This window comes from Leucopleurus acutus, assembly GCF_964270905.1.
Source record: "Leucopleurus acutus genome assembly, chromosome: 2".
NCBI lineage: Eukaryota > Metazoa > Chordata > Mammalia > Artiodactyla > Delphinidae > Leucopleurus > Leucopleurus acutus.
Genome location: NC_139143.1, coordinates 46,836,397 through 46,848,608, shown reverse-complemented (window position 1 = coordinate 46,848,608; position 12,212 = coordinate 46,836,397). Strand labels below are relative to the sequence as shown.

Sequence of the window (12,212 nt, the reverse complement as noted above, 5' to 3'; positions counted from 1 at the left end):
AGAATCCTACTCAAGCCCCAGATCTTTAAATAAACCATTCCTAAAAGCTTAGCTCACTCTGACCACCAACCCATAAGAACATCAGCTGCCTCTATGACTCATTTGGGTCTCTCTGCACATAATGCCTTGTACTGGTCCTCAACTGGTGTGCACACATCTTGCCTCTCCAACCAAATCATAAACTCGTGGGGATGGGGATGATGACTCACCGCTCTTCTCTTCCACTGTTAGCTCTCTGACATGGAGCCATAACCTCACCTTACTTGACTGCCCAGTAGCATCAACACCATTGACCACTCCCTCCATGAAGTACCTTCTTTTTCTTAGTCTCTGTGAAATTATCCTCTAGATTTCCCTCCCACCTCTTGGTCCCTCCTTCTCTATCTAACTTCTAAATGTTGGTGTCCTCAGTTCATTCCTGGGCAGCCTCCTTTTCCTCTCTTTCTGTACTCCCTCTCTTTAGAAAGTCTCAGACAATTCCACAGCTCCAAAATATCATCTACATGCTCCCAAACATCTGTCTCCAGCCCAGACCTTTCTTCTGAGCAATGCCTGGGAAGAATAGGCCAATTAGTATTTTATGATATTTATGAAGACAAGTCCATTTTTTAAATATAAATCACTTAGCTCCTCATGGAGAAAAGCTCTCATTCCGTGGTTCTACTGCCTCTCTACTCCAAAGGAGCCACTGCAAAGATGATCATCCTGATAGGAGGCCAGGTGAGATACCTTATTCATGGAGAAAATCAACTAATAATAGACTGTACCATTAAACACTGATAGACTAGTACACTGTATTCACTGAAGCACCAAAAGAATATGCAAAAAAAGGAATGAGGAGGGAGGGATCAAGTCTTTCACTCAGAGTTCCCTAACTGCAATGTGTCTCCCACATAGGGCGCTGAAATTCTTTTTTCCTAGATGAGCAAACTCAGAAACAAAGGACCAGGTTGACTCTGCCTAAACGGGCTCAGTCTAAGAAGGGTTCTGGTCTGAAGAAAAGGGTCATTGATAGGAAGCACTTGATCTCTGTCTGTCGAAATGAATGCAAGTGGTGGAGGAATAGAAGATCATGAGCCATTGTCCAACAGAATAACTCTTCTCAGACCAGTTTGCTTTGTATTCCTTCAGTGAGTTAGCTGGGCTATGATCACTGACCTCCAGTGAAAAGGTTTTCTGATCAGGCCAACTGCCATGTACATCTTGCCAACTGGTGAGTTAGGGTTCCACAGAACTAGGAAACCATTGGGTGGATCATGCCAATAGTTTTACAATCAATTATCCTTTCAAGTTGACTGATCTCTCAAACTCCTCTTCAAAATCAAACTGATCAATATAACTGATAAACTGAATGGACATCACCACAGAGCTATGGGTTCTTTCTGACACAGCAGAGCATCAGGTCCCTCCAAGAACCATTAGACTGACCATCCATGATTTTCACTGGAGGCATGTTTTCTCAATTAAGTCTATACATAGAAATTTTACTGCTTCAGATAGGACATAAATCAGCTCAGCAGGACACTCTTGGGGCAAAGAAGAAGGGACAAGGGCTGGGGGAGGAGGATGTATTTAAATTACCCGATGAAATGGAAATCAAAGGTAGGGTGGGTGAGCAGCTTGAGATATAGATTCTCCTTTGTGTAGGAATAACTAACAAGCACCCTGAAGGTGTCTTACTTCAAAGGAGAGATCAAAAGCTTTAAATGATACATTAAACAAGATGAACTTAATTGATATATACAGGACATTCCATCCAAAAACAACAGAATACACATTCTTCTCAAGTGCTCATGGAACATTCTCCAGGACAGATGATATCTTGGGTCACAAATCAAGCCTTGGTAAATTTAAGAAAATTGAAATCATATCAAGTACCTTGTCCAACCACAACGCTATGAGACTAGATATCGATAACAGGAAAAAATCTGTAAAAAATACAAACGTATGGAGGCTAAACAACACACTACTTAATAACCAAGAGATCAATGAAGAAATCAAAGAGGAAATCAAAAAATACCTAGAAACAAATGACAATGAAAACACGACGACCCAAAGCCTATGGGATGCAGCAAAATCAGTTCTAAGAGGGAAGTGTATAGCAATACAATCCTACCTTAAGAAATAAGAAACATCTCAACCTAACAACCTAACCTTACACCTAAAGCAATTAGAGGAAGAACAAAAAACCCCCAAAGTTAGCAGAAGGAAAGAAATCATAAAGATCAGATCAGAAATAAATGGAAAAGAAATGAAGGAAACAACAGCAAAGATCAATAAAACTAAAAGCTGGTTCTTTGAGAAGACAAACAAAATTGATAAACCATTAGCCAGACGCAAAAAGAAACAAAGGGAGAAGACTCAAATCAATAGAATTAGAAATGAAAAAGGAGAAGTAACAACTGACACTGCAGAAATACAAAGGATCATGAGAGATTACTACAAGCAACTCTATGTCAATAAAATGGACAACCTGGAAGAAATGGACAAATTCACAGAAATGCACAACCTTCCGAGAATGAACCAGGAAGAAATAGAAAATATGAACAGACCAATCACAAGCACTGAATTTGAAACTGCGATTAAAAATCTTCCAACAAACAAAAGCCCAGGACCAGATGGCTTCACAGGCGAATTCTATCAAACATTTAGAGAAGAGCTAACACCTATCCTTCTCAAACTCTTCCAAAATATAGCAGAGGGAGGAACACTCCCAAACTCATTCTACGAGGGTCTCACCCTGATACCAAATCCAGACAAAGATGTCACAAAGAAAGAAAACTACAGGCCAGTATCACTGATGAATATAGATGCAAAAATCCTCAACAAAATACTAGCAAACAGAATCCAACAGCACGTTAAAAGGATCATACATCATGATCAAGTGGGGTTTATCCCAGGAATGCAAGGATTCTTCAATATATGCAAATCAGTCAACGTGATACACCATATTAAAAAATCGAAGGAGAAAAACCATATCAGCATCTCAATAGATGCAGAGAAAGCTTTTGACAAAATTCAACACCCATTTATGATAAAAAACCCTCCAGAAAGGAGGCATCGAGGGAACTTTCCTCAACAAAATAAAGGCCATATATGACAAACCCACAGCCAACATCATCCTCAATGGTGAAAAACTGAAAACATTTCCACTAAGATCAGGAAGAAGACAAGGTTGCCCACTCTCACCACTATTATTCAACATAGTTTTGGAAATTTCAGCCACAGCAATCAGAGAAGAAAAAAAATAAATAAAAGGAATCCAAATCGGAAAAGAAGTAAAGCTGTCTCTGCTTACAGATGACATGATACTATACATAGAGAATCCTAAAGATGCTACCAGAAAACTACTAGAGCTAATCAATGAATTTGGTAAAGTAGCAGGATACAAAATTAATGCACAGAAATCTCTGGCATTCCTATACACTAATGATGAAAAATCTGAAAGTGAAATTAAGAAAACACTCCCATTTACCACTGCAACAAAAAGAATAAAATACCTAGGAATAAACCTACCTAGGGAGACAAAAGACCTGTATGCAGAAAACTCTAAGATACTGATGAAAGAAATTAAAGATGATACAAATAGATGGAGAGATATACCATGTTCTTGGATTGGAAGGATCAATATTGTGAAAATGACTCTACTACCCAAAGCAATCTACAGATTCAATGCAATTCCTATCAAACTACCACTGGCATTTCTCACAGAAGTAGAACAGAAAATTTCACAATTTGTATGGAAACACAGAAGACACTGAAGAGCCAAAGCAATCTTGAGAAAGAAAAACAGAGCTGGAGGAATCAGGCTCCCTGACTTCAGACTATACTACTAAGCTACAGTAGTCAAGACAGTATGGTACTGGCACAAAAACAGAAATACAGATCAATGGAACAGGATAGAAATCCCAGAGATAAACCCATGCACATATGGTCACCTCATCTTTTTTTTTTTTTTTTGGCGGTACGCAGGCCTCTCACTGTTGTGGCCTCTCCTGTTGCAGAACACAGGCTCCACATGCGCAGGCTCAGCAGCCCAGCCGCTCCGTGGCATGTGGGATCTTCCCGGACCGGGGAATGAACCCACGTCCCCTGCATCGGCAGGTGGACTCTCAACCACTGTGCCACCAGGGAAGCCCTGGTCACCTTATCTTTGATAAAGGAGGCAAGAATATACAGTGGAGAAAAGACAGCCTCTTCAATAAGTGGTGCTGGGAAAACTGGACAGCTACATGTAAAAGAATGAAATTAGAACACTCCCTAACACCATACACAAAAATAAACTCAAAATGGATTAAAGACCTAAATGTAAGGCCAGACACTATTAAACTCTTTGAGGAAAATATAGACAGAACACTCTATGATATAAATCATAGCAAGATCCTTTTTGACCCTCCTCCTAGAGAAATGGAAATAAAAACAAAATTAAACAAATGGGACCTAATGAAACTTCAAAGCTTTTGCACAGCAAAGGAAACCATAAAGAAGAAGAAAAGACAACCCTCAGATTGGGAGAAAATATTTGCAAATGAAGCAACTGACAAAGGATTAATCTCCAAAATTTATAAGCAGCTCATGCAACTCAATATCGAAAAACAAACAACCCAGTCCCAAAATGGGCAGAAGGCCTAAACAGCCATTTCTCCAAAGAAGATATACAGATTGCCAACAAACAGATGAAAGAATCCTCAACATCATTAATCATTAGAGAAATGCAAATCAAAACTACAATGAGATATCATCTCACACCGGTCAGAATGGCCATCATCAAAAAATCTAGAAACAGTAAATGCTGGAGAGGGTGTGGAGATAAGGGAACCCTCTTGCACTGTTGGTGAGAATGTAAATTGATACAGCCACTATGGAGAACAGTATGGAGGTTCCTTAAAAAACTAAAAATAGAACTACCGTACGACCCTGCAATCCCACTACTGGGCATATACCCTGAGAAAACTATAATTCAAAAAGAGTTGTGTACCAAAATGTTCATTGCAGCTCTGTTTACAACAGCCAGGACATGGAAGCAACCTAAGTGGCCATCAACAGATGAATGGATAAAGAAGATGTGGCACATATATACAGTGGAATATTACTCAGCCATAAAAAGTAACAAAATTGAGTTATATGTAGTGAGGTGGATGGACCTAGAGTCTGTCATACAGAGTGAAGTAAGTCAGAAAGAGAAAAACAAATACCGTACACTAACACATATATATGGAATCTAAAAAAAAAAAATGGTCATGAAGAACCTAGGGGCAAGACGGGAATAAAGATGCAGACCTACTAGAGAATGGACTTGAGGATACAGGGAGGGGGAAGGGTAAGCTGGGACATAGTGAGAGAGTGGCAGGGACATATATACACTACCAACCGTAAGCAGCCAGATAGCACAGGGAGGTCAGCTCGGTGCTTTGTGACCACCTAGAGGGGTGGGATAGGGAGGGTGGGAGGGAGGGAGACGCAAGAGGGAAGAGATATGGGAACTTATGTATATATATATAACTGATTCACTTTGTTATAAAGCAGAAACTAACACACCATTGTAAAGCAATTATACTCCAATAAAGATGTTTAAAAAAAAAAAGGAGCAATCAAATCGAGAATTGGCAAGAAGTAGTGTCTCTCTACTGATGCTTCAAAATGTTTCCACTTATTAAAAGATTTCTGTGCTGAACACAAATTCTAGCTCCCCGGGAGAGTACTTGTACAGAGAAGCAGCATGCTGCTTTAGCAGTAACTCCTCTTCATTCCACCCTGCTTGGTGCCTTGTGAAAATGCCTTTTGTCAGCTTCCCACAGCTCTGGGCCTCAGTGAGTCACAGCCAATATTCCCCCCTCTCATAAAGCAGCAGGGTACCAGGAAGGCTAACTCCTCCCTACCCTTTTCTTTCTTCTATATATATTTTGTGCATCACTAGACCAATGAGCATTTTGCCGTCACTAGACCAATTAGTGTCTACCCTGCTACAAAACAATCTCCCTATGTAATGTTCAATAAGCCTCAGCCTTAGTGAGTTCTTCCAGTATTCAATCTATATTCTTCATGCTGCTGTGTAAGCTTATCACCTCTTAGATGCCCCTCGGTAAAGTCAGAAAATATATTCACTCATTCATTCAGCAAGTATGTACTGCATGCTTCCTGTGCGCCAGGCATCATATGTGTCAAGGATACAGATCTCTGATTTCATGAGGCTTACAGTCTGGTGAGGGAGATAAGGATTAAATAAATTATTGTATAAAAATATTTCATTGTAACTGTGATAGGTACAGCAGAAGAGACCACGTACAAGGTGCCCCCAAATGAGTTACTAATTGGGACCTGATTGACTTAGGAGGGTCAGTGAAGGGTACCCAAACAAGCTGTCATTGAAGGTGAAATCTGAAGGATGAAATAGGAGGCAAAGGAGCAAGAGCACTGTAGAGATGGAAGAGCCTGTGCAGGGGAGCTGGGGCTGGAGGGCCCAGGTATGTAAACGAACAGAAGGAAGGACAGAGTGCGAGGGGAGAGAGGCAGAGAGGATGGAGAGAGGTAGCAAGATCGAGATCAGCCAAGGCCTTATAGGTCATCTCAAATATTGTGGACTGAGCCCAGAGAAAACGGTATGCCGCTAAGGATTTTAAGGACAACAGCCTGGTTCGTTAGGTTTTTACTGAGAAGCATCATTTACTACTATGAGAATAATGAACTGAAGAAGGCAAAAGTGGAAGCAGGGAGACCAGTTCAAAGCTACTTGGTAGACTGGGCAAGAAATGGTAACAGCGGGGTTAGGATGATTCAGTGGAAATGGAAACAATTTTTAAAAATTAAGATCTACCTAGGAGGTAGAACGTACAGTACATACAGGTAGAACTGGGAGAGCGGGAGGTACAAAGGATAACTTGATGGTTTTGGCCTTGAGTGACTAGAAGGATGACGGTGGCTTTTGTAGAAAGAGAGAATGCTAGAGGCAAAGGAGCTAATTGGAATTATTGGGGGACGGGGGTCCACGAGGTCAGTATTAAGCATGTTAAGTCTGAGATATCTGTGAGATATTCAAGTGGAGAGGTTCAGTAGCCAGCTGGATATACAAGGCACCACATCAGTAATAAAAATCATTCTATATTATAGCAGAGTCAAACACTATATACTTTTACTTTTCTTTTTTTTTTTTCTAGAAAAGGGGTATGTTCCAGAACTGTATTATTCAAAATGGAAGCCACTAGCCACAAGGGGGCTACTTAGATTCAAATTAATTAAAGTTAAATAAATTAAAAAACTAGTTTCTCAGTGATGCTAGGCGCATTTCAAGTACTCAGGGTGGCTCGTGACTACTTGTATTGGACAACACAATGGACACTTCCATTACTGCATAAAGTTTGATGGGAAAGCCCTGGCTAGAACGCCAGAGGGCTTCCTATTTACAACACTCAGCTCTGACTGGTCTTTCAGTGAGCGTTCAACTGTCACCAAGAAATAGAATCCTACTGTATTTTGTGTCCCAGACAAAGCTTTGAGGTTGAAGATGAAGAAGATACGGGAAAAGAAGTAATGATAATCCTTGTTATTCAGATATCTTTCAATCCATCATAAAAAAAAACCCAACAAAACAGATGAAGGATGAAAGGCATGGGGAGAGTGTACAAGAGGCATGCGGAGACAGCCCATATTTTAAAAATACTATCAGATCAACTGGGGAGATTAAAATCAGATGAAATTAAGTACCAAGGAGGCATTAAGTACTTATTTGGATTTTGACAAAAGAATGGTAAATTTATAGCCAATATTTTACAATAACTATAAATGGAGTATAACCTTTAAAACTGTGAATCACTATGTTGTACACCTGTAACATATAATATTGTACAATAATATTGTACCTCAATTTTAAAAATGAATGGGAAATGGATTCATGAAAGAGAGGGAAGGATGTAACCCAAGTGGGGAAACAATTTATTCAAAAGGCTGTGTACATCTGGAATGCCAGCCATGTTTTTCTGAAAGAAAACAGAATCTGTGCTGAACTGTATAAGAAGCAGAGTAATGGAGAAAAAGTCCTTAAGTGGACAAGTGGAAGAAGAACTAAAGAACCCAATTTGGAAGCATTAATTGTGTACTGACTTACTGAGGCTAACTCAGACATGCAGCTAACCACTGGGGATATAAGTGATAATGGGGTCCTGACCTTGTGCTCAAGGAGATCCTAGTCTAAACAGCCATAGCCAACCACCAGGCTGTGAGGATGCAAGACAGGTGATAAAAATAGGTTTTACAAAATGTGTTCTTGCTCAATAAATATGTAAACTAAACACCACATTTGCAACATACAAGACGTATATCTCACCAAAGAAATGCATGTTCAGAAATTACTATACACCTGGGAGCTTGAATTGTGGATGGAAGCTCAAATGAGGTGAACACGTGAAGGTCCTGGAATGAGCTGTGATGGGGCAGAGCAGACATTCAAGTGCTTCATCCTGTGAGCATGTCTTTTCACTGTCTTCCTTCATTTTTAACCAAAATAACAAGCCAGACACTACATTGCACAGCGTGGGTTACTCCTTTAGTATTTTAGATTCTTTAGGTTTCTTAGTAATGTAAGCCATGGCTCAAAGTCTACGGAGCTCTGCATAAGATTAAGTTCAAGGTTAATGTCAGACCCTTCATGAGGGAACATGGAAATGTGTCATAGGGCTTCAGCCGGGGCTGAAAAGAATTTTCTGGCTTTCATGCCTGATGACTGGGTTTCCCACTTTGGGGAAGACTACTTAGATTTGACGGTGAAGTTTGTAACCTTTATGATACCACCCTTTATGGTTTTTCTTTGTGTTACAAAGCCATGACTTTCATTGAAATTCCACTTTCTACTGGAATTCACTGACATTTCTTTCCTGCTGATTGCTGGGTACTAGTACTGAATAAAATACTTATTGTAAACATACATAAACATATTTAACTTCCTTCAGGAGTGTTATTTTTGTTATGTGCTTTGTATCAGTTTTTATTGAAGCAACTGTCCACTTGTACTATGGCTATCTTTATAGAAAAACACTCAGATGTATTGTATTTTGGTGATGTTGGCTTTTTGAAATACATTTGCTTTAGTTGCAAATACGGGGGGAATTTACCCACGTTAATCATTTCCCAGTAAATTTCTTGTGTTTTACTGCCTGCCATGAACACTGATGCTAGCATATTTCTTTTTAGATACTTTTTTTCAGGGTTATCGGAATATTGCTGCATATTCAGAATTGATGATTTCCTATAAGATTCTAATACATACTGTGCCACACTTACATGATAAAACACTTGCTCATAGTTTAAAATCACTTAAAATATGTGTGTAAAGAAAAATGCTTAATTTTCCAAATCATTTGCCTATAGAGTGCGAATGTGTCTTAAATCCTTACCTGATTTTTATGCTACTAGAACTTATCAAAATAGCAACGATTAAAAATACCAGTACTACTCAGTATTGGCAAGGGCATTCTCAGGCACTGTTGGGTAGGAATGTAAATTGGCAAACTTTGTCTACAGGGCAGTTAAGAAACAGGTAAGCAAGTATGTACGGCAAAACTTAAAAGTGAGAAAAACCTTTAACTTAGCAATGTTACACTGAAGAATGCACCCTGGTTATGACAGTCATCTCAATGCAACTGGTAACTGCAGAAAAACTGGAAGAACATGTTAATAATAGGAGACTAATTAAATAAGTTATGACACATCCACATAATGGAATTTCATGAAGCCATTAAAAAGGTTTGTTAGAGGGCTTCCCTGGTGGCATAGTGGTTGCGAGTCCGCCTGCCGATGCAGGGGACACGGGTTCGTGCCCCGGTCTGGGAAGATCCCACATGCCACGGAGCGGCTAGGCCCGTGAGCCATGGCCGCTGAGCCTGCGCGTCTGGAGCCTGTGCTCCGCAATGGGAGAGGCCACAACAGTGAGAGGCCCGCGTACCGCAAAAAAGGAAAAAAAAAAAAAAAAGGGTTGTTAGAAATGCATTTGATGACAAAGAAAGGCGTCCTGATACAACTGTATCTCTAGTATAACAGCATGTTTTAAATGGTGTGTGTGTGTGTGTGTGTGGAGAGAGAAAAAATTTAGAAGAATGGGATTAACAGTGGTTTCTCTTGAGGAGACCTTTTTCTTTCCTTATACTTGTCTGAATTTTCTAATTCTCATATAATAAATATGTATTACTTTTATAGTTAAAACATTTATTTTAAAAAAATAGCTACAGAAGCCTCTTTTTCAGCTGTCCTACCTCTGGGCACACGAGTTTTGAACCAATCTAGCAGGAATGGCCCACAATGGGGTAAACGTGGTGACCGCCTTCCCTCCCAAACCCAGTCCACCGAGCGTGGCTGTCCCCTACTGCACAAGCAAGGACCCAGCTCACCAAGCTGTCCTGGACACGCGGCGCCTGCACAAGCCTCTGGACTCCGTTCTCCACGGTGACTCCCAGCCAGTTGAGTGTTGCCCAGCACCAGAGGTAGTCATTCCCACCATGCCAGAAGCTCACAAACGCAAACGTCATTGCAGTGGAAAACAGTGTCCCTAGCAGGCCGTGCTGGGACCCGCCCGCTGGAATGTACACATACCTAGAGACAGAAGAGGCTTTTAGGAACCATGTGGAGGGCTGTCCCGGCAATACCGCTTGCTCCCGGGCTTGATTCTCCCATCACACATTGCTGTTCACTGTGTGCAGACCCTTCCTGACTTCCAGGAAGCCACAGAGCACTCCCTGAATTCTCCATCACACACGGAGGTGGCAATACATAAACCTCAGCTCTGAGGGGCTTTAGCTTAAATGAACACACAGGCTAAAGAGCTCTCATTACTCGAGCAAAATAGCACTTATAGGAGGCAGGGTGAGGAGTACTGAATTTAGAGTTTCTAAAAGGGATACACCCCATCGCAGAAGCTCACTCACAGAATGGCAGTTAAGTTTCTGGTTACACGAGGACGCCAGACTTCAAGGCAGGTATGTATTTTACAGCTCAAACTATTAAGTTTCTGGTAAACCCAGTATTTAAGCACAATTGCTGAATTCAGGTCCCTAAACGGCAGGACAGCTCCTGCAGAAGAGGGGAGCCAAGGCCAGACCCTCGAGCTTTCCTGGGAAGCTGCCCAGAAGCAGTACGAATTCGCACTGTGCTCACAGGGCAGCCGGCTTATCACCCGAAAGCTACAGCCATCCCTCGGGTATGTTCTCTACTGTTGAGACAGCTGTCTGACTACATACCCACAGAGCCGTGTTCTTCAATCAGTATGTTCCTGCTAGAGTTGGGCAAAACTCACATCTTGGCTTGTCAGGATCTGGACAACTAGGAACACACCCTCCATACAGCAGCCTTTTTTAAAAAGCCCATAGGTCTTTGTCTACTGCTGGTCAGTGCTTCTTTGTCCAACCTTCTTCCACGAAGGAGAAGGAAATCATCATTCCCTGAATACCCAGTGTGTCCCAGGCACGGCACTAGACACTTTCCATGGATCACTCAGCTTGATTCTTTGAAACACCATATGCTGTTCTAGCATGCCAACCCATGGACAAGTTGTCTTGTTTATATATTATTTTAATATTTTGTCAGAAATGTTATCTTTAAAATCATTTTCGCATAGAACAGTTTTATAGGCAAGCCAAAAAAAAAAAAAAAAAACAAAATAAAAACCATTCCCCAGTCAGTAAATACTTCTAAAGACTATGTGACTATAAGTAGTTTTAAATGTCCTCCCTCACCTTCAAAGGTGCTCCAGGTTAGACGGTAGCTTACGTGATCAGCTTAGCTAGCCCCACTATCTGGGTGAGAAAAACGGGCTGGGAAGGGGAAGGGCCTAGATGCAAATCTGTGACTATGGCACCAGAGTTAATGTTTTCCATTACACCTCTGGGTTTATTTTGAAAGCCCTCCTATCTTACATCCCAATCTGAAACAAACCGGAAAGCGTGTGAGAGTGTAGGTATTTCAGAAACAGGCGAAGCAAAGAAAATACTTTCTCTTGTGCACAAACAAGACCATCTTGACAATCAAGTTAGCAAATACGCATCAAGCACTCACTACCGCTTAAGGAATCCTCCATCTGCTGTCAAGCATTTACTTAGGCCTCCAGGGCAGTCCTGGCATTATGAGCAACGCAGAGACATAAGACGTTGTTCCTGCCCTAAGGACAGGTAGAGCTGGTTGTGAAACAATAGCAAACAAGTCCCATCATTAAGCTGATATGGTACTTGTTT

At 41.0% G+C, this 12,212-nt stretch overlaps 1 protein-coding gene across 3 annotated transcripts in view; it reads right to left on the bottom strand.

Moving 5' to 3' along the window:
* The window catches only part of HHAT (hedgehog acyltransferase), a gene marked incomplete at both ends in the record, with an annotated part of 350,098 nt that overhangs the window by 82,268 nt on the left and 255,618 nt on the right, over positions 1–12,212 (bottom strand). For all 3 annotated transcript variants that reach the window (XM_082832662.1, XM_082832660.1, XM_082832661.1), the window contains one exon: positions 10,377–10,578. In XM_082832662.1, coding sequence (XP_082688788.1) covers positions 10,377–10,578 — 202 coding nt within the window. The remainder of the gene's footprint in view (positions 1–10,376; positions 10,579–12,212) is intronic.